The 23,712-nt window shown below is 42.8% G+C and overlaps 1 protein-coding gene across 1 annotated transcript in view; it reads right to left on the bottom strand.

The window, feature by feature from the left end:
* The window catches only part of RRN3 (RNA polymerase I transcription factor RRN3), a 600,941-nt gene that overhangs the window by 458,485 nt on the left and 118,744 nt on the right, over positions 1 to 23,712 (bottom strand). The window contains exon 4 of the mRNA XM_089657080.1: positions 11,239 to 11,328. Coding sequence (XP_089513206.1) covers positions 11,239 to 11,328 — 90 coding nt within the window. The remainder of the gene's footprint in view (positions 1 to 11,238; positions 11,329 to 23,712) is intronic.

The raw sequence follows: 23,712 nt of genomic DNA, 5'->3' as shown, positions 1-23,712 counted from the left end.
ACTTTTTACTCTCTTGCACATGAGATGTATTCTAGACTGGATTACATACTGTTGGACCATAGGCTTATTGAGTCTCTGGTCAAAGTAAATATAGAAGTTAAGTCAATTTCTGACCATGCTCCTGTCACAATGCAATTGCTATGGGTTAATGAACAGATGGGAGGGAAATTGTGGAGGTTGAATGAATCACTTCTCCAGGAGCAAAAGACAAGAGTAGAAAATTAAGCAGGAAATAGCGCAATTCTTTGAAGAAAATGACTCTGAGGAAGTGTCGGTAGCTACAGTATGGGAAGCACACAAGGTCTATATTTGAGATATTTTAATAGCGATAGGAGCAAAAAAGAAAAGAGACAAAGTAAACACACTCTTAAGGAAACTTTGCGATTTAGAGCCGACACATAAAACTAGAGTAACAAAAGAGATTACGCAGAAGATATTAAAAGAGAAGAATTAAATAACATCTTGGAAGAAGAGAAGGAGAGTGTTTAATAAAATGATAACTGAGAGGTATAGATTGGGGGATAGACCAGGAAAGTATTTAATGAGGGCTCAGAGAAAAAAAAATCTAGGAATTATATTGAGAAAATAAGAGATAATAAAGGAGAGTTGGTTCATTCAACCAAAGATATAGTAAAAGTGTTTAAAGAATATTACAATAAGTTAGATAATATTAAGCCCCAGGGTACCATGAAAATGAAGTTAGTGATAAAGAGAGAAGACAGGCATATTTAAAAAAGGCAGGATTACCGAAATTAAGCGAAAAACAATTAAAATCCCTTGAATCGGCAATAACACAGGAAGAAATACACCTTGCATTAAAAAGTACATTAGCGGGGAAAAGTCCAGGACCTGATGGGTATACAGTGAGATATTATAAAAAAAATATGAGATGAGGAAGGAATCCCTGCAAGCTCATGTGGTTCTCATACAAAAGGAAGGAAAAGATAATACTCACTGCTCAAGCTATAGAGCAATTACTTTATTAAATATAGATACTAAATTATATGCAAAAGTTCTGGAAAGTAGATTGAAGGACTAATGCCGAGTTGGATACATATAGATCAAGTGGGATTTGTACCAGGGAGAGAGGGTAGAGACAACAGTTTAAGATCTTTGTTCCTTATACAAAAAAGTAGGAAAGAAAGAAATCCAGCGTTGGCACTTTCAATTGATGCTGAGAAAGCATTTGATAGAGTAAATTGGGGATATATGTTAGATACCTTAGAACCTTCTAAGATACCTTAGAAGTAATAGGTATAGGACCCAGAATGAGAGAATGGATTAGGAAATTATATAGCCAACCCTCGGCAGCAATAACAGTAAATGGGGAATTATCAGAGTATATTGGGATGCAGAACGGAACAAGACAGGGATGCCCTTTGTCTCTATTGTTCTACGTGCTATCTTTGGAATCTCTTTTGGCTACGATTAGGAATAATATAGATATAAAAGGAATCTGGGTAGGAGAAATCGAGCATAAGGTGGCAGCTTATGCAGATGACATGTTGTTCTATGTAGGAAACCCGAGGATAACATTACTAAACCTAAAGAAATCTTTAAAAGAATATGGAGAGATGTCAAACTTAAAAATTAACCCAACTAAAACAGAGATCTTAAATATAAACCTTACAAACAGAGAGAAAAAAATGTTACACGAGGAATTCCCTTTTATTTGGAGAGAAAGAGATCCAAAATATTTGGGTATAAAACTTACTGTATCTTTAAAGAACTTATATAGATTAAATTATATCCTACTATTAAATGAGATTAAGGACAAAATAAAGAAATTAGGAAGAGGATTTCAGTCATGCATTGGTCAGATAAACTTGATAAAAATGGTAATCGTTCCCAAAATTCTATATACATTTCAAATGATACCAATTAAGCTCCCAGAGGCATATTTTAGAATAATTTAAAAAATTCTAACATTTATATGGAGAAATAAGAAGCCCAGAATAAGCTATGAAATCTTAAGTAGAGATAAAGGAAAAGGCGGACTGGGGGTACCGGATATGAAGAGATACTATCACTCAGTAATATTGGCAAGAATATTTGATTGGACACATAATGCACAGGGGAAAAGTTAGGTAAACATAGAAAATACTTTAAGTCACACGAATTTAAGTAGAATCATTTGCATACCTCCTCAATTTAGAGGATTAAAAAATAGCACAAGTTTGTTTACACGTAATGTTTTGAGAGTTTGGGATACTTCATTGTTAATACCCCTAGGATATTTTTTTCCTCCAGATAAAGAGTATTACAGTGAAGTAGATAAAGAAGAAAGATGTTCAATTAAAAGATATAATGGTGGGAGAAGAATTGTGTCCACTTAGTAAATGGAGAGTAAGAGGGATATATTTACGAGAATGGATGAATGGCAGTATGGTCAACTAGAAACATTTTGTAGGTAGTCTCCCAATGGGCGGGGCTTGATTGATGTGACGTCATTACGTTTCCCAGCGATCTACTGCGCATGTGCCGAGTGGCTGGGTTCGTTTTCACTGTGATTCCTATATGCTGTTAAAGCTGGTGTCGGCTGGGACACCCTTTGAGATAAGTGCAATGAGTGCATAATAAAGGAAGCTGTTTTTTAATAATACTGCACCATGAAGTTTTTTTATTTCTTCCGAGTGTCTGGTATTACCCCTTTTGGATACGATTAAAGTGATCTTTTGGAGAAGTGGATTTACTTAGTGGTATTTGATTATAGAGCATTGCTTCATTTAAATTGGTCTGCCTGGAGCTGGGTTCTGCAGAATATTACTCCCTGAAGACACATCCATGAATGGTTCATTACTCTGCTAATACCACCGCTCCCAGAGCAATATATGCTTCAGTTTTTTATAGCTCTGGTGAGTTTATTTAGTGCTTTTGGTGGTGGATTGTCACATTTATATTTTTTGTGCACCTTTTTTCGAATCTGTGTTACACATCTAAAATTTGGACTGTTTTTTTGGACACTTTTTTATATAAGAAAATTATTTATATGTATTTATAAGTATTATTCACATGGATAATATTTTTATATTTTTCTTTGTTCACAGGTATATTTTAATATTTACTAGCGCAAATAATTTTTGTATTTTTCACACTGTATTAATTTATGGTGGATTTTGCAGCTGGTATATCAGTTAGTAACCCATATATATATTTTTTTCTCTCTTTCCATAGGCACCATTATATTTATTTACTTATAGTCTCCCAATGCCATTAAGAAAAAAAGAAGATTGGAACCCCTTTGAGCACTTATTAGATACAAGAGGAGATGGGAAGCACGGGATCACTAAAATATATAAAATTCTCACAGGATTAATCACGGCTACAAGGCCACTATTTATAGAGAAGTGGAAAAGGGATTTAGAAGTAATAATTGATGAGGGAAAACAAAAGAAAATATATAGTTTAATTCACGGGAATGTAAACATGAAGGAAATGGAAATGAATTATAAGTCTTTAGTAAGATGGTATATTACACCAAATATAGAGCACAGAGTAAGTGGACATAACTCACCTTTATGTTGGCGGGGATGTGGAGAGAGAGGTACAATGATACACTTATGGTGGGAGTGTCACAAAATTCAAGAATACTGGGGGGGCATAGTAAGTATAATTCAGGAAATAAGAGAGGTAAATATTCCTAAGGACCCCGAGACTTGCCTTCTTTTTGGTACCGAGTTTTCGGTTAAAAAATTAAAAAAAACTGGATTATTGTATTATCTAAATGCAGCGAAGGGACTGATACCCCAGTTTTGGAGGAAACAACAGACAGCGAAAATAAAGGATTGGGTAGAAAGAGTAGAGAAGATATATAGAATGGAGGAACTTTGCCATATGGAGGAAGACAAAATGGAGGTATTTCGTACAAGTTGGGAAAAGTGGGTACAGTTTAAAAAGTCATACCCAGAATATGTGAAACAGGGAAAAGAAGGGAAGGGGGATAATTATAGTACAGTATAATACCAGTAATAGCGAAGGGTCAGGATTTCTAGAATTAAGTTAAAACTGCATAATCAAAGGGTGGGGGGGGGTAGGAAAGGGGAGGGGTAAAAGGTCACCGAGAGTAAGGTTATTCCTGGGGAGTGTTATAGGACAGAAATGTGTAATGTATATTGTCCGTTTTATTAGCTTTTGTACATTTAATATGGTGATTTGAAAAACAATAAAATATTAAAAAAAAAAAAAAGAACCTAAAGACTTAGTCGCAGCAGTTACAACCAGCTTTAATCAGTTACTGCAACAGCCTAAGGATACCTACAGTTGCAAGAAAAAGTATGTGAACCCCTTGGGATTACGTGGAGTTTTGCATGAATTGGGCATAAAATGTGCTCTGAACGTCATCTAAGTCACAACAATAGAAGAACACAGTCTGCTGAACATAATACTATACAAACATTAGATGTTGCCATGGTTTAATTGCACATAACATGTAAACATTCACAGTGCAGGGAGGAAAAAGTATGTGAACCTTTGGACTTAATAACTGGTTGACCCTCCTTTGGCAGCAATAACCTCAACCAAACGTTTCCTGTAGTTGCAGATCAGACCAGCACAACGATCTGGAGTCATTTTGGACCACTCCTCTTCACAAAACTGTTTCAGTGTAGCAATATTCTTGGGATGTCTGGTGTGAATCGCTCTCTTAAGGTCATGCCACAGCATTTCAATGGGGTTGAGGTCAGGACTCTGACTGGGCCACTCCAGAAGGCGTATTCTGTGCTGTTGCAGCCATTGTTTTGTTGAATGACTTGTATGCTTTGGGTCATTGTCCTGTTGCATCACCCATCCTGCGGAGCGTCAGTTGGAGGACAGATGGTCGTACGTTTTCCTGCAAAATGTCTTGATAAACTCTGGAATTCATTTTCCCATCAATGACAACAATCCGTCCAGGCCCTGAGGCAGCAAAGCAGCCCCAAACCATGATGCTCCCTCCGCCATGTTTCACAGTGGGGATGAGGTTTTGATGTTGGTGTGCTGTGCCTTTTTTCCTCCACACATAGTGTTGTGTGTTCTTCCCAAACAACTCAATCTTGGTTTCATCTGTCCACAGTATATTTTGCCAGTAGTGCTGTGGAACATCCAGGTGCTCTTTTGCAAACTTCAAACGTGCTGCAATATTCTTTTTGGACAGCAATGGCTTCCTCCGTGGTGTCCTCCCATGTACTCCATTCTTGTTTAATGTTTTCCTTATTGTAGATGTGTCAACAAAAATGTTAGCATGTGCCAGAGATTTCTGTAGGTCTTTAGCGGACACTCTGGGATTCTTCTTTACCTCATGCAGCATTCTGCGCTGTTTTCTTGCAGTCATTTTTACAGGACGACCGCGCCTAAGGAGAGTAGCAACAGTGCTAAACTTTCTCCATTTGTAGACAGTCTGTCTTACCGTGGACACAGGAACATCAAGGCTTTTGGAGATACTTTTGTAACCCTTTCCAGCTTCATGCAAGTCAACAATTCTTGATCGTAGATCTTCTGAGAGCTCTTTTCTGCGAGACATGGTTCACATCAGACAATGCTTCTTGAAACCAGTAAACCCAAAACAGGTGTGTGTTTTTTAAGGGCAGGACAGCTGTCAGCAACACATCCAATATCATCACACTGATTGGAGTCAATGTTGGCTCACTCCTGGCTCCAATTAGCTCTGGGAGAAGTCATTAAGCTAGGGCCTCACATACTTTTTCCTCCCTGCACTGTGAATGTTTACATGTTATGTGCAATTAAACCATGGCAACATCTAATGTTTGTGTAGTATTATGTTCAGCAGACTGTGTTCTTCTATTGTTGTGACTTAGATGACGTTCAGAGCACATTTTATGCCCAATTCATGCAAAACTCCACGTAATCCCAAGGGGTTCACATACTTTTTCTTGCAACTGTATATTGAGCTAGGCCGCGTATATCGTATACTGGGCCCCAAGAATCTTGACCCGTCTTTTGTTCGTGATATCTTATGCAGGGTCTACTATTTCAAGGTCAAAGATGCCATTATGTGTGCGGCTAGCAAACAAGATATTTTATTCAATGAGATACCGGTGATGCTCCTTCCTGACATCTCCCGCCAGACTCTGAACATTCACAGGGCTCTGCGTCCACTCACTCAGCTGCTTCAGCATAGACACATCCGCTATCAGTGGCGGTTCCCCTATCAACCCCGGGCTTCCCAGAATGGTAAATCTGCACAGTTCAGCACCCTTTTGCCCACTTTTCTTGGTACTTTCTAACTGCCTCAGGTGTCTCTCCCGGACTGGCCATTTCCACTCCTGACTCCGGGCCTCCCACTTGCTACACCTTGGCAACGATCCGGATGGAAGAAGCGTTCCATGTACTCTTCCCAGAAGATCCCAGATGGATGATTCCCTATCCATTTGAATCGGGAGGTTCCTCTTTTGTCCACTTATGTTTATATTTGCATTTGCCTATGCCGCTGTTTTGGTTGTTTGGTTTCTGGGGTTCTGCTGGATCCATGCTCTTACTTTAACGCATTTAGATTTGTGCCTATTATTTGTGTTTTTTCCCTTTTTTTGTTTGTTACGAGAGTTTACTATACACATTTTGTCATGAGGGGGTCACTCTTATTGGGCGACTTCCCTCGAAGTTTATGTTTTCCTGCGGGTGGCCTGGGCCAGGACAGTACCATTGTGCCTTTGGCGTTCCCCACCTAGGCCCCTCAGTGTACTTTTTTTTTTGACACACTTTATGTTATTTAGACAGTTTTTCGGTCTATTAGCTTCTACCTTCTGATTTCTTTTTATCCTTGGTTCCTCCTTTCCTGTCCTCTATTTGTTCTCTGATATTTCCTCCTTCCTTTTTTTTTGTTTTTTTTTTCTCCTTCAGGAGTCGAAGGGGACTTGAGGGTACATTGCTGGTGGTTTTGCCTACCCTGCTTTTTCTCACATATGACAGGTATGACTCCAATTGGTTTTTCCTCTGTTAATTGTAGGGGATTTAATACCCTGGAAAAATGGAGCCAGATGCTTTACCATTTTCACAAAACTAAAAACACAAATTTTGCTCCTTCACGAGACTCATTTCCACACGGACAGTGTGCTGGCCCTTTGGAATCGCTATTACACTTATAGCAGTAATGCACAAGCCAAATCTAGGGGGGTGTCGGTGGCCTTTCATAGTACTTTTAGTCCTGAGGTCTTGGACTACTTCATAGATCCAGCCGGCCGTTATATTTTCCTTAAAATGAAACATCAGGACTTCGTTTTTACGGTGACGAATATTTATGCTGTTAATCAGGACCAGTGCCCCTTTCTCTCTGCGGTTTTATCCGAATTGTCCGCCTTCGGTGCTCCATGTTTCATAGTGGAAAGTGACTTTAATATAGCTCTGTCCCATGCCGTGGACACCTTCTCAGATAGATCTTCTCTCTCATTTTCAATGTTAACTCAGATCAAATCTCATCTACATGACCTGCACTTGGTGGACGTATGGTGTTTCCCGCACCCTTCAGAACGAGATTATAGCTATTACTCAGCGGTTCACGAGTCCTATAGGCGTATTGATTATTTCTTTGTCTCACAATATTTACTCTAATGCCCTATTTCGGCTTCTCTCGGTCATTTTTTATTGTCGGACCATACCCCCTTCATCTCACTATCCACAATCTTCCCACACGTTCACGTCGCTTTTCATGGCGCCTGAATGATACTTTGCTTAAGGATTCAGTATGTGTTGCAGAGGTCACAAAGGCTATACAAAACTTTGTCCTGGATCACGCCTTGGATGCCACAGGCCCTCTTACTCAGTGGGAAGCCCTCAAATGCATCCTCCAAGGAGTATTCATCCAACATGGCCCTCGACTGAAGAAGGCTAGGATGACGGAGATTCACCAATTGTTTTCACTTATTGCAGCCTTGGAGTCTTCCCACACAAATATGCTGGATCCGGGGCTCGCGGTAGACCTCTCCAACGCCCAACGCGACTTACTTCAACAGCTAGGCTCCTCCTCCCTTATCGCACAAGATAAAGCCTGCAACACCCATTATTCTCTAGCTAACAAATGTGGTCAACATTTGGTGCGGGTACTCTACCCTCGTCCACCCTGCCATCCGATCCAATCTATTCAAGCTCTTGATAACACCAAAATTTCCCATAACAAGGGCATTGAGTCTGCAACGCTACTATTCTCAACTTTATAATTTGTCCCCGGCGACCACTGCTATTCCCGTGGATTCTTGTCCCCAGGCCAAGATGCAATAAATTGCAGAGACGGCGTTACCGGTTCTTGAAGTGCAGGACTCTCGACCCTGAGGAGCTCTTTTCTGTCCCAGTAGTTCTCGGGGCAATCAAGGTCCTTAAATCGGGTAAATGCCCGGACCCTGATGGCTTTACCCCATGATTCTACAAAACATGGACCCACTTTTAACTCAGGCTTTTAATGCTACTGATGCTTCTCATTTGCCCTAACCGGCCGTTCTTTCTGCTAATATTCGGTTATCCTTAAAGCAGATAAAGATCCATCTCTTTGTAGTAGCTACCGCCTGATCTCTCTGCTTAATTTGAATGTTAAGCTTTTCGCTAAACTAATGGTGAACCGCCTTTCTCCATTCCTCCCAGCCTTGATCCATCATGATCAGGTAGGGTTCTCGTTCCCGTCGTGAAGCTAGGGACAATACTACTAAAACAATCCACCTCATCTCCTACATCAAACAACACTGTCTGAAGGCTTGCCTTCTCTCGTTTGACGCTGAGAAGGCATTTGATTGAGTCGATTGGCGTTTCCTGCACCTTACCCTAGAGCTGATAGGTCTGGGTCCGCGGTTCAAAACTGAGATTATGTCCCTTTGCTCTTACCCCACGGCATCTGTTCTTGTGAATGGTACGGCCTCTTCGTCCTTTTCTATCTCGAATGGTACCAGACAGGGCAGCCCTCTGTCTTCCCTACTTTTTGTTTTGGTCATGGAACAAACTATTCTATTCTAGGCATTCATACCCCCTCTTCGCATCAAACTTTCTCTTTATGCAGAAGACCTCCTAATTTATATGCAACAGTCACACATTTCTCTCCCTAGCCTGCTTCATGAGTTCCACAGATTCAGTTCATTCAGTAACTTCAAACTTAACATCTCGAAGAAGGAGGCATTAAATATATCTCTACCTGACTGCATGCTGTCACACCTTCGCTCCAACTTTTCTTTTCCTATGATCTCTTCTGATCCTGCTGCACTTTACTCGCTTATTTATTTGCCTTTACGTGTATCCGCAAAGACTTGGCTTTGTGGGGAACCTCCTCTCCGCCCTGGTTTGGACGCATTAATACCCTTAAGATGGATACTCTCCCTAAATTACTAAACGTTTTCCAGACTGTCCAGGTTTCTGTGCCCAATTGTTTCTTTCTCTGTTTGCCTTCTTTATCAATAATGTTTATTTGGCATCGAAGTTTCTCGAGATTAAAATACAAGCTGCTCACTTATTCGAAGCTTAGGGGTGGAGTGGGTTTACCTGATTTTGAGTTGTATTATAGGGCCACCCTGTTAGCACGTACACTTGACTGGTTCCCCAGATCCTTGTTGAAAGCATCCTGTATGAAAGAACAGGACCTATCCCAGATTGACTTAAGAGCCCTCCTTTGGGGTTATAACCATGCCCTTCAGCGCCTACCTGGCCTGTCCCCCTTGACTGTGGCAGCTTAGCGCTTGTGGTATAAACGCGGTCTCCTTACCCTTTTACCCTCCGATCCTTCCCCTTTATCCCCCCTTTTTGATAATCCTCCTTTCCCTAAGGGACAGGATCCTCTGTGATGGGTCCCTTTGCCCGTGCCTCTTGGCCAGTTGCTCGGGACTTTACCAACTCTCAGACAGGTCTCCCTCTCCTCCCAGGCGGCCCCAGAGACTGGCTGACTGCTTTACACTTATCCTTGTTTTGTAAACATTTACATTCCATTTCTCAAAATCATCTTCCGCTTACTGAGTTTGAGCAGTTGTGTTCCTTTTTGAACCTTTGAGATATGTTCTGGCTTCCCTTTATTGGATACTACATGCAGCAATTCATTCTGAAATTCCGCCCTTCAAGAGGATATTGGTAAAGATATATCTGATAAGGAATGGTTTACATCGTTCCACTCCACCCATAAATCCTCTATATCTTGCTACTCTCAGGTCCCCCCCCCGATTATGTGCAGTAGCACGAAAGGCCTCAGGAGGAGCCAGCAGCACGTGTGACTCTCTGCACCGCCGTGACCACGAGGAGGTCCGGCAGTTTTTTATGTGCCGGGTCAGTACATATATTTTTTATCTCTCTGTCCACTTAATGCTGGCAGTGTGTATATCTACATGTACCCCTGGATGTTCATTTACTTATGACCAATAAATCAGCCTGAACCTACTACACTATTGGCACTCCCTCTCTGTTTTGACCCTCCAGATCTACAGCAGCTGGTTCCTAGTGTACCCTGTACCCAAAAGAGGGAGCTCATCCACCTTCATACACTGGCTCTGAGTGCTCTTTTGGCTTCTCTGTATACCACTACACCCAAGGCTGATGATCCACCTGGGAGGGATGGTCCGTGTGTCTGGCTGAATACCCGGATAGATGGTCCGTATGTCTGGCTGATTACCTGGATAGATGGTCATATATATGCGCATATTTAATGTGCGGTCGGTGAGTTGCGCAATTTATATATACGATTCCAGTCACCTATCCAATATAGAGTGGATTCCCTTTTTTCAAGTTTTCTGCAGAATTTTCTCATATTCATGATGAATTTATGGATTCTATGAACTTTATGCTCACTTATTCATATATTTATATATATTTATGTCACAGCGCTGCACTATTTTGTTGTTTGTGTTACTAGGTCTAGTGATTCCTTGGAGTGTTCTAGCGGCTTATTATATGAGTGCTCGCTTTATTCCTTTTTGAATTCGGTCTGATGTATTAAAGTATAGCCACAACAGAAAGGGAGAAGAAATCCCTGCAAAATGAGGGAATCCCAGAGTTTCACCAGGGTCACCAGAACTGGTGTCCCCACTGGAAGATATCCCCTTTATTCATGTTGTGATGTCAACCCAAAATGTGGGATTTTCTTTTACTTTGACTTCTGATGATAATGGTAAACAGGACAAATAGAAAGAGTAAATGTCCAGAGTAGGGTAAAGACAGCAATAAAGAAAAAAAAAAACCTGACAGGCGCTCTAATCCCTCTCCACTCCATTCAACACTAAAAAAATTTCTGCCTTTAATTTAAATAAACTAAGTAAAAAGCATGCAGAGTCCAAGATTTTCACTTACTAGTACAATGCTGACAAGCTGCTCATAGTCAATGGTCAGATGTGTAACTGAAATCCGTAATTCATGAAGCCAGTTTATAATCTGCACATCCTGTAAAACAATATCATAAGACATTACCTTGTATAAAAGGTGGCCGTAAATCGAATGTCTAACAAGAACACACACAACTTTTCCAGAGAGGAACAGGTATAATAGACAAATACAGTGCAAATGTTCAGGGTCTAATAATAAAACAGAGGGTGTCTGATTAATAAAATTGTAAAAAATAAACACAAAACTGGGACTATAACCAAAAGCAACTATTTTACCTTTAATTATAAAATAAGTGTTAATTCTGATTAGTGACTGCACTCAACAACTCCAATTTCGTACCAATTTTTTTTCTTCTTTAGTTTGCAGCGGGTGTCGGTGCACTGCGTTTGCCAGCACCACATCGCATGGTACAAAAGTACTGTGTGATCCAGTTGCACTGCATTTCTAAAAGTAGTGCATGCACTACTTTTGATATGGTGCAATTTCAGCCCATTCAAAATGAATGGGCTGAAATGGCACTGCACAGAACTGCTTGTGAATTGCACTCACCATTGCTGCTGCTGTCAATCAAATGCAGTGAGGAGGAAGAGGGGAGTGAGGCTGAGTCCTGCTGTGTAAGTCTATGTGTAAGTCTAATAACCTAAATACAATCCTGTCAAGCTCAAACATTATACACAAATGCACATAAATGAGGGCAAAGCCTGGATGCTCATGGGTTTTATTTTTATCTTGATAGTGCTTAGATACAGTAGGTCCCTGCTATGCAATACTCTTCAATCCATGTATGAGCAAGCTGGCTGTACCAGAGTTGAACTACTGATTGATTTCTGTACAACGAGCCTGTTAGACACATGCCACTCGATTAGCGGTGAAGGCTCACTACTGTCAGAATACAAAGGCTCAGTGGGAGGTTTCCTTCCATCCACCTTGACTGTGTGGATAAGGAAATACTTTTTTTTTTTTTTACATTCAACCCGCTGAATAAAAAGAAAAAAAAATACCTAATCTATGGGCTGCCTTAAGCATGTCTTACACAATTAGATTTGTCTGCAGGCTGAAAAAAAACAAAACACAAAAAACATATTCCTCCGTTCAGGATGGATATAGAAATCTCCTTGCTGGACTATTGTATTCCGACAGCTGGCCCCAGCTATCAGAAAATCAAACAGTGGCTGTATCTGCTTAGATGCAGCCACTGTTCAGCTGACACATTTCCACTCGACTTTACTGTTTTTTCAATTAAAAGATGTTAGACAGACGTTATCCAGTTAGCTATATATACAATTTTTGTCATGTAAAGAACCACTCAGGTATATAACTTATTCATACCAATGTTCCTATGGTCTCAACTGCACTGTGGTCTCCAATAAAAAGGTGTAGTACCCCACCTTTGCTCCATGTGTAGTAACACAAAAACAACAAAAACACAAGCGCCAATAGTTCGCTCAGTGCTGTACATTACAGAGGGGGACAGAACATGTGACAGAACAATACCAATACAATACAAAACATGAGGGGATTGAGGGCCCTGCTCTTTCGAGCTTACAATCTAGGAGGGAGGGGATGGTGGCACAGGAGGAGATAGCTGTGGGGGATGGAGTGGTAGGAAGAGTGGAGGAGGTCGGCAAGTTAGCAGGGGGTGGGGTAGGCTTCCCTGAAGAGATGGGTTTTCAGGGTGCGCCTAAAGGAGAGGAGAGTAGGTGATAATCTGATGGGTTGGGGCAGGGAGTTCCAGAGGATGGGTGACACCCTGGAGAAGTCCTGGAGGCGGGCATGGGAGGAGGAGACCAGGGAACTAGAGAGAAGGAGGTCTTGTGAGGAGCGGAGTGTGCGTGCTGGGCGGTACTTGGATATTAGGTCAGTGATGTAGTTCGGGGCAGTATGGTGGACAGCTTTGTACGTCAGTGTTAGGATTTTGAATTTGATCCGTTGCGCAATCGGAAGCCAGTGGAGGGATTGGCAGAGGGGGGTGGCGGACATGGAGCGGTTGGAAAGGTGAATGAGTCTGGCAGCCGTATTCAGGATTGACTGAAGCGGGGATAGCCAGCGGCGAGGCAGGCCAGTGAGGAGGGAGTTGCAGTAGTCGAGTCGTGATATGATGAGGGAGTGGATGAGCTGTTTAGTGGTTTCTGGAGTTAGGAACGTGCGGATTTTGGCGATGTTGCGGAGGTGGAGTCTGCACGAGTTTGTTAAAGATTGGACTTGGGGCTGGAAGGATAGGTTGGAGTCCAGAATGATACCAAGTACTCTAGGCTGTGGGGCTGGTTTGATGGTAGCGTTGTTGGATGTGATAAAGAAGTCAATGGGGGGTGGTGTCCAGGCTGGGGGGAAGACAGGAAACTCGATTTTGGAGAGGTTCAGTTTAAGGAAGTGGAGCGACATCCAGTCTGATATGTCGCTCAGCAGGTGTGTGATTCGGGCGGAGACCGAGGGGGTGAGGTGGGGGGTTGAGAGATAGATTTGTGTGTCGTCGGCATAGAGGTGGTAGTTGAAGCCGTGAGAGTGTATGAGTTGGCCAAGGGAGGAGGTGTAGATGGAAAAGAGAAGGGGCCCGAGGACAGAGCCTTGAGGGACCCCAACAGAGAGGGGGAGTGAGAGGGAGGTGGTAGCATTATAGGTAACGCTGAAAGAGCGTTGTGACAGGTAGGATGAGAGCCAGGAGAGAGCAGAATCTCTGAGGCCGAGGGAGTGTAGTTTTTTGAGGAGGAGGGGGTGGTCGACTGTGTCGAAGGCCTCAGAGAGGTCAAAGAGTAGGAGCACTGAATAGTGGCCATTAGCTTTGGTGGTTAGCAGGTCGTGGAGAGTTTGAGTAAGGCAGTTTTGGTGGAGTGTAGGGGACGGAAGCCGGACTGTAGGGGATCGAGGAGATTGTTGACGTTGAGGTGAGAGCATAGGCGGGTGTAGACTAGGCGCTCGAGGAGTTTAGATGTAAATGGGAGCAGGGAGATGGGTCTGAGGTTGTTCGGGTCATTGGGGTCCAGGGAGGGCTTTTTAAGTATGGGGGTGATGTGTGCATGTTTCAGAGGGGAGGGGAAAGTGCCGGAGGAGAGGGAGAGATTGAAGATGTGCATGAGGGAGCGTAGGATGGAGGGAGAGGGAGGTCGTAGGAGTTGTGAGGGGATAGGGTCGAGGGGGCAGGTGGTGAGGCGGGCATCAGAGAGGATCTTGGAGACTTCCTCGATGGTAGTAAGGTCAAAGGTGCGGAGTGTTGGGGGAGCTTCAGTATGAGGAATGTAGGGTGGGGTGGAAGAGGAGGTCAGAGCAGTGGTGGGGCCGTGGGAGAGGGGTGATGAGGGGGTAGCTGTGTGAGAGGGGATGGGTTGAGAAGGCGTGTGAGTTGCGGCAATGTCCTTGCGAATTGTGTCAATCTTGTTTTTGAAGTGATTGGCAATCTCAAGGGCAGTGAGAGAGGTGCTGGGTGGGGGTGGGAGTGGCGAGAGTAGAGAGTTGAAGGTGGAGAAGAGTCGGCGAGGATTGGAGGAGAGGGCCTTGATGAGGGTCAGAAAGTAGGCTTGTTTGGCAGCACGGAGGGAGGAGGTGTAGGTGTGGAAGGCTTGTTGGGATTTGGTTTTGCGCCATAGTCGCTCCAGGGCACGACTGTGTCGTTTGAGGGTTTTGGTGTGATCAGTCTGCCAGCGCTGGAGCGGTCGGGGCCTGATGTTGCGTGTGGTTAAAGGCGCTAGTGAGTCAAGGGCTGTTGAGAGCACGTTGTTATAGGCGGTCATAGCCAAGTCGGGGCATAAAGCTCTCTTTAACATTGACCTGGATGAGTTTGTAGATTCAGTGAAGCCAGGCCCCCACAGAAACTCAACTGCTGCTGCAGCAAACTTTTGTACAGTAGGACTGGGCCTGCATAACTTGCTCTCAGTACTGCCAGCCAAAAAAAAGACTGACAGAAAGAAAGGAAAGACAGCAGCCATTTTCTTTCTATAAGCAGGTGTAAGGGCCACAAAGGAAAAGGGGCCAAGTTTCTAATTATATTTTGTTTGCCCTCCATTTACGTTATGTGTGAGAGGTCAAATGGGTGTCCCATGGAGCGGAATGTGCTGTCATCTCTGTTCTGCACCACCGATAGTCAGAACTGTTACAAAAACACATGACGACTCAGGGATTGTTCAAGATAAAGCAACAGTGTAAGAGGCTATGTAAAATTCAGAACAGGAGCTGAGGACTCAGCACTGTTTGTTCAAAATACAAGCGACGTAAGGCAGTTAACCTTCTCACTGAGAACAGCGCAAGTTCACACCATATAAAACTGCCTTCAGAAGAGTGATACATTTGGAAGAAAGAGCAGTTCTGTAATGAATACTCTGTTAGCCACCGCTTACTGAACCTTCAGTGTATTCATAAATGATTGTGCCAAAGAACAGTAACAGTGCAATATTTACTGATTTTGTATCTACCCTCAGTTGCTAATTTACCATTGGATCTGTGTAAAGAGGCAGTGGCCAATATTGGATAAAGTGTATTTGCAAATACATGTGATGGTATAAAGGTACTAACAGACTGCTGTCAAGGTCCTGGAGGCAACACAGGGTATAAACCATGACCAATAAAAGATTGCCAATTACTTTGTGCTGCTTTCGAAGTAGAAAATCACACTTCACTCCTACATGACCTTGGGCAGTACAGTGGCTAAATGGTTAGCACTTCCGCCTGGCAGTACTAGGGTCATTGGTTTGAATCCCAGCTACGGTACCACCTGCCTGGAGTTTGCATCTTCTCCCAGTGCCTGCGTGGGTTTCCTCCGGGTACTCCGGTTCCCTCCTACACTCCAAAAACATGCTGGTAGGTTAATTGGATCCTGTCTAAATTGGCCCTAGTCTGTGTATGCATGAATGTAAGTTAGGATCCTTAGATTGTACGCCCCTTGAGGGTTAGGGACTGATGTGAATGCACAATATATATATATGTGTAAAGTGCTTCATAAAATTGACGGCGCTATATACAGGTGAAATTCAAAAAATTAGAATATCGTGCAAAAGTTCATTTTTTCAGTAATGCAACTTAAAAGGTGAAACTAATATATGAGATAGACTCATTACATGCAAAGCAAGATAGTTCAAGTTTGTCATAATTGTGATGATTATGGCTTACAGCTCATGAAAACCCCAAATCAACAATCTCAGAAAATTAGAATATTGTGAAAAGGTGCAATATTCTAGGCTCAAAATGTCCCACTCTAATCAGCTAATTAAGCCATAATACCTGCAAAGGGTTCCTGAGCCTTTAAATGGTCTCTCAGTCTGGTTCAGTAGGAATCACAATCAGGGGAAAGACTGCTGACCTGACAGTTGTGCAGAAAACCATCATTGATACCCTCCATAAGGAGGGAAAACCTCAAAAGGTAATTGCAAAAGAAGTTGGATGTTCCCAAAGTGCTGTATAAAAGCACATTAACCGCTTGCCGCCCTGCACGTTTTAAAACGTGCTCCGCGCTCCCGACACATTCGCGGGTAGGAGGCGCGCGCGCTCCCGCCGACCCGCGGGTGATCCGATTCGATCCAGGATGGATCAATCATTAGATTTCAGCCAGTGATTTCTGGCTGAAATCGGATGATCGGTCCCTGTCCTATCCTGTCCTGTGTTGATATTTACACAGGACAGGATATGATGTCATTCCTCTCTGCCTGGACACATTCCGTTCCAGACAGAGAAGAGGAGACATTTAAACATGAGCAAAACAGCACACTGACAGTTAGGACACAGTCTAGGACACATTTAACCCCCTGATTGCCCCCCCCCCAGTTAACCCCTTCATTGCCCTGTCACCAGTGTCACTGATCAGTGAAGCGATTTTTACTGATCACTGTATCAGTGTCGCTGGCGACTTCCGATAGTGTTAGCGCCCCTCCCAGATAGTGCCAGATTGCCCGCTAATACACCAGTAGTCCCGTCTAACCCCTTGATCGCCCCCCCGAGTTGACCCCTTCACTGCCCTGTCACCAGTGTCACTGATCAGTGAACCAATTTTTACTGATCGCTGTATCAGTGTCGCTGGCGACTTCTGTTAGTGTTAGCGCCCCTCCCAGATAGCGCCAGATTGCCCGCTAATACACCAGTGATCCCGTCTAACCCCTTGATCGTCCCCCCCTCCCCCCCGAGTTGACCCCTTCACTGCCCTGTCACCAGTGTCACTGATCAGTGAACCAATTTTTACTGATCACTGTATCAGTGTCGCTGGCGACTTCCAATAGTGTTAGCGCCCCTCCCAGATAGCGCCAGTTTACCCGCCAGTACATCAGTAATCCCATTTAACCCCTTGATCGCCCCCCCCCCCCCCCCCAGTTAACCCCTTCACTGCCCTGTCACCAGTGTCATTGATTACAGTGAACAGATTTTTACTGATCACTGTATTAGTGTCACTGGTGACTTCCGATAGTTTTAGCGCCGCTCCCAGATAGCACCACTTTGCCCGCTAGTACACAAATAATCACATTTGACCCCTTGATTGCCAGGAACACGCTTACTTGCACGCTAAACCTTCATTGCTAGTATAGTGTCTGATTGGATCAATATCTTTGATCAGATCAGCGCTATACCAGCATTCACATTACTTTAGTATCCCCAAAAACGCAGTGTTAGCGGGATCAGCCCCAACACCTGCCAGCACCTGCGTTTAGCCCCTACGCCCCCCCCCCTTCTCCCCCAGCAAGTGCAGTGTCAGTAGATAACTGTCACTTGATACATATTACACACAAAACCGCAGTGTTCACAGAATCAGGCCTGATATCTGTTAGCACTTGTCGGTAAATTTTTTGTAGCGGTTCAAGCAGTCCCTGACAGCCAGGCGCTCTTTTTCCCGTGAGTCGTACTAGGTACCTGTAAATTTAGTGGCCAAAATGTCTAAGCAAAGGTACTCTAGTGAAGAGGCCTATAGGATTCTGAGCATGTCAAGTGAGAGCGAAGGGGAAGACTCACTGGCAGAACCAGGCTCAGAATACGAACCTATAGACAGCAGCGGCACCCTGACAGGTAGCTCAGATGACGAGGAAGTGGTCCCTGCTAAGGTCAGGCGTACCCGATCCCATTCACAGGTTGCTGAGGTGGTACAAATGCATGATGACTCTCATATGCAGCAGAGTGCCAGTACTAGTGCCGCAGTATCTTTTGGTGAACTGGCGAGCACCAGCGGCCTAGTACGTCCTGGTCGTAGGCATACCAGCACTGCAGTATCACTTGGTGACGTGGCGAGTCCCATAAGTGCAATAAAAGCTGGTGCGGTGGCGAGCACAAATAGTGTCCCGCGGCCACCAAGAATTCGCAGACAGGCCCGTAGAGCCCCTAGTGTCCTTCCGGATGTGCTTGCAAATCCCGATTGGCAGCCCACAAATTCTGCAGCACCCGTACTTCCTCCATTCACTGCCCAACCCGGAATTCAGGTGGAAACAGCAAATTGAAATACTCCTTAATTTTTTTGAGCTGTTTTTCACAGAAGACCTTTATGCATTGATTGTGGATCAAAGCAATTTATATGCACGACAATTTATCGCCGCCAACCCAAATTCAAACCTTGCCAGACCATTCGCATGGAAACCCATTACGGATTCCAAATTTAAAGTTTTTTTGGGCCTAACCCTCAACATGGGCATTAGTGATAAAAATCAATTGCGGTTGTATTGGTCCACCGACCCTCTTGTTCACATGTCCGTGTTCTCTGCTGCCATGGCCAGGCATAGATATGAGACGATAAGGCGTTTTATGCACTTCTACGACAACTCACTCAGTCGTCCTCGGGGTGACCCTGAATTTGACCGGCTCCACAAAATTCGGCCCCTCGTAAATCACTTAAACCAAAAATTTGCAGATGTGTATACTCCCCAGAAAAACATCTGCATCGATGAGTCCCTCATTCAATATTCTGCCCGCCTTGTAATCAAACAATATCTCCCCAGCAAGCGTGCCAGATATGGGATCAAGATGTATAAGACCTGTGAGAGGGCAACAGGCTATACATGTAAGTTTCGGATTTACGAGGGAAAAGATAGTTACTTGGAGCCCCCCGGATGCCCAGACTACATGGGGAGCAGTGGCAAGATAGTTTGGGACTTGGCGTCATCCTATTTCCATATGGGGTACCACTTATACGTGGACAATTTTTATTCAAGCGTGCCACTATTTAGACATTTGTTCAATTTGGGAATTTGCACATGTGCCACTGTGCAATCTAATCACCAAGGCTTCCCCCAACGGCTTGTAAATACCCGTCTTAAAAAGGGGGGAAAAGCCTGCTTGAGAAATGAAGAATTGCTCGCAGTGAAGTGGAAGGACAAACGGGATGTTTACCTCCTGTCTTCCATTCACGGAGATACGACCGTCCAAATTACCACAGCAGCTGGTGTTGTTGAGAAGCCCCTCTGTGTCCACGATTATAAACTTAACATGGGAGGGGTGACCGGATGATGCAGCCGTACTTAGTTTCCCGAAAATCCAAACGCTGGTACATAAAAGTGTCAGTTTATTTATTTCAATTGGCTGTATATAACGCTTTTGTTCTCTATAAAGCAACTGGACATAGTGGATCATACCTAAATTTCCAGTTAGAGAACATCAGGGCCCTTTTGTATCCAGAAGGTGCTGCGCCCCAAATCCCTCTCCCAGATGCAGTTAGCCGTCTGCATGAGAGACATTTTCCCGATACCATTCCTGGTACCCCAACCCAAAGAAGACCCCAAAAAAGATGTCGTTTCTGCAGCAAACGTGGAATTAGGCGTGACAGCCGCTATTGTTGTCCCTCCTGTCCTGGCCAACCTGGCCTCTGCATCAAGCCCTGCTTCCGCCTCTACCATACACTAGTGAACTATTAGTATAGGGTACAGCACGGCACAGATCAGGGCACATTTACACAGGGTCTAGAAAGATGTTAGGTAGTCAGGAAACTGGCTATCGCATTTGGAGAGACCCTACCAGCTGTTTAAATGTTTGACGTTTGAAAAAAAAAAGTTAAAAAAAATAAATAAAAGTACAAATACCCCCCAAAAAAATTAAAAAATGTAAAAACCAAAAATAGGTATAGTTCTTTTTGCTGTTGTCATTTTTGTGATTGTTCGACTTTCACTGGTTTATTGTTGTTTTATTGTTAACCATTTCTGTTTGCAGGAATGCTTTCAGCTGCAGCGCTGACCTGTTTATTCTGACAGCAACAGGAACTTGCTCTCAGAATAGACATAAGTCAGCGTGGGCAGCGCTGTTGGATGAGATTTTTCATCCGCAGTTATAAAAAACAGAATATATGCCAAAGCATGGGGGCCTGGGGTGGCCAGTGGGTGGATGGCCCCTATGCTTCGGCATATATATTTTATATTTGTTGGCACATTTCATATGTGCCCACCATTAGAAGTGGGTGGATTGAGGGAGGTTTCTAATGGTGGGCATACCACCACACACTTTTCCTTATAAAGTTGTTTTATTGAGTTTATGTTTTATTGTTAACCATTGTTGATTTCTTTGCAGGAACGTCAAACTGCAGCACTGACCTGTTTATTCTGACAGCAACAGGGTCTTGCTTTCAGAATAGACATAAGTAGGTGTGTGCAGTGCTGTCGGATGAGATTTTTCATCCGCAGTTAAAAAAAAGAGAATATATGCCAAAGCATGGGGCCCTGGGGTGGCCAGTGGGTGGTTCGGCATATATATTTTATATTTGTTGGCACATTTCATATGTGCCCACCATTAGAAGTGGGTGGATTGAGGGAGGTTTCTAATGGTGGGCATACCACACACTTTTTCTGGCAGAGATTTCTTCTCTTTTTTTTCATTCAGCCCACAGGCTGCATAAAGAAAAAAAGAACATAGCATATACACCCAACAAGGACCAAGTGACGTACTGGTACATCACTGGACTTTGAATGGTTATACCAGGGTGATGCCTGCAGCTGCAGGCATCATCCTGGTATCATTTTTTTCAGCCGGCAATGGGCTTTCATGTAAAAGCATTCCTAGTGGTTAATTAGCTGCAGAATTGCCTTTACAAGCAGCGGGAGAAAATGCCCCCCTCCCCCTCCCTGAGACAGCATTAAAAGTGATTAAAAAAAAAAAATTAAAGGGACAGTGTAAAAATAATTAAATAAATCAGAAAAAAAGAAAAAAAAAAAAAAAAAAAAGGACCCTCGCCCATCCGCGCACGCACACACCTGCGGTCGTGAGCGTTGACCCTTTGCCAGTATGGAAACAGCGATTGCACCATGCATGTGAGGTATTGCCACGAACGTCAGATCAAGGGCAGTAATTATAGCTCTAGACCTCCTCTGTAAATCTAAAATGGTAGCTTGTAAAGGCTTTTAAAGCGTTGCCTATAGATATTAATGTATGCAGTTTGTCGCCACTGCACAGGGCATGCGTAATTTTAAAGCATGTCATGTTTGGTATCTATTTACTCAGCATAGCATCATCTTTTATATCATACCAAATAATTGGCCAATATATTATGTTTTTGTGCATTAAAATTAAAAAAAGTGTATATTTTTCAAAAAAACTGCGTTTGAAAAATCGCTGTGTAAATAATATGTGAGATAAAAAATTGCACCACCCACCATTTTATTTACTAGGGTGTCTGCTCTAAAAAAATATATAATGTTTGGGGGTTCACTTTAATTTCCTAGCAAAAATACAGATTTTTTTAATGTGAACAAAAAGTGTCAGAAAAGGCTTGGTCTTCAGGTGGTTAGAAGAGTGAGTGATGTGTGGCATAAACCTCTAATGCTGGGCATAAAATGCCCCCACCCCTCAAAATGACCCCTTTTTGGAAAGTAGACACCCTAAACTATTTGCTGAGAGGCATGTTGAATCAATAGAAGAATTTATTTTTTTACCACAAGTTTTTGGAAAATGAAAAAAGAAAATATATTTTTTCTTTTCTTTTTTATATTTCAAAACCTTGTGAGAAAAAATGAGATCTGCAAAATACTTACCATGCCTCTTTTTAAATTCCTTGGAGTGTCTACTTTCCAAAAAAGGGTCATTTGGGGGGGTTTGGTGCTATCCTGGCATTACAGGGCCTCCGAAACTGTGATAGGTAGTGGGGAAGTGAAATGAAGAAGTTACGCACCTTCAGGCTTTCAAAGTGCTCATTGGATTTCAGGCTCCTGTATGTGGCTAGGCTCCCAAAAAGTGTCACACGTGTGGTATCCTCATACTCGGTAGAAGTAGCAGAATGTATTTTGGGGTATAATTCCACATATACCCATGGCTTGTGCAAGAAATAAATCATTTAAATGACAATTTTGTGTAAAAAAAAAAAAAAAAAAAAAAACGTTTTTGTCAATTTCCAGAAACTTGTGGAAAAAAAATAAATCTTCCATGGACACAATATGTCTCTCAGCAGATAGCTTAGGGTGTCTGCTTTCCGAAAAGGGGTCATTTGGGGGCGTTTGTTCTATCCTGGTATTTTAGCACCTCAAGAGATGTGATGGGCGGTCAGAAAGTAAAAGCTGTGTAAATTTCACATTATCTATACTATAGTTTGTAGACGCTATAACTTTCACACAAAGCAATCAATATACACTTATTGGGATTTTTTTTTACCAAAAACATGTAGCAGAATACATTTTGGCTTAAATTTATGAGTAACTTTGAGTTTACAATATATTTTTTATAGCTGAAAGTAGAAAAAATTGTTTTTATTTTCAAGATTTTCGTGTTTTTTTTGTTTATAGCGCCAAAAATAAAAAGCGCACAGGTGATCAAATACCACCAAAAGAAAGCTCTATTTGTGTGAAAAAAAGGACGTAAATTTTGTTTGGGTACAGCATTGCATGACCGCGCAAATATCATTTGAATTAGTGCAGCGCTGTATAGCAAAAAAAGGCATAAATTACAGTATCTATACCATAGATTGTAGACGCTATAACGTTCACACAAAGCAATCAATATACACTTATTGGGATTTTTTTTACCAAAAACATGTAATAGAATACATTTTGGCTTAAATTTATGACTTCGAGTTTACGATATATTTTTTATAGCTGAAAGTAGAAAATATTGTTTTTTTTCAAAATGTTCGTGTTTTTTTTGTTTATAGCGCAGAAAATAAAAAGCGCACAGGTGATCAAATACCACCAAAAGAAAGCTCTATTTGTGTGAAGAAAAGGACGTAAATTTCGTTTGGGTACAGCATTGCATGACCGTGCAATTATCATTTGAATTAGTGCAGCGCCAAACAGCAAAAAAAGGCCTGGTCATTAAGGGGGGTAAATGCTCTGGGGCTCAAGTGGTTAATAGAAAGTTATGTGGAAGGGAAAAGTGTGGAAGAAAAAGGTGAACAAGCAGCAGGGATGACCGCAGCCTGGAGAGGATTGTTAGGAAAAGGTCAATCAAAAGTGTTGGGGACTTTCACAAGGAGTGGACTGAGGCTGGAATCAGTGCATCAAGAGCCACCACACACAGACGGATCCTGGACATGGGCTTCAAATGTCGTATTCCATATTCGAAGCGTCTTACCTG

The sequence above is a fragment of the Staurois parvus genome, unplaced genomic scaffold, assembly GCF_062004578.1.
Source record: "Staurois parvus isolate SC_StPar_1 unplaced genomic scaffold, SC_StPar_1.0 ptg000962l, whole genome shotgun sequence".
In the NCBI taxonomy this organism is placed as follows: domain Eukaryota; kingdom Metazoa; phylum Chordata; class Amphibia; order Anura; family Ranidae; genus Staurois; species Staurois parvus.
The sequence above is the reverse complement of the archived record's forward strand: the minus strand, read 5'-3'. Positions and strand labels throughout refer to the sequence as shown.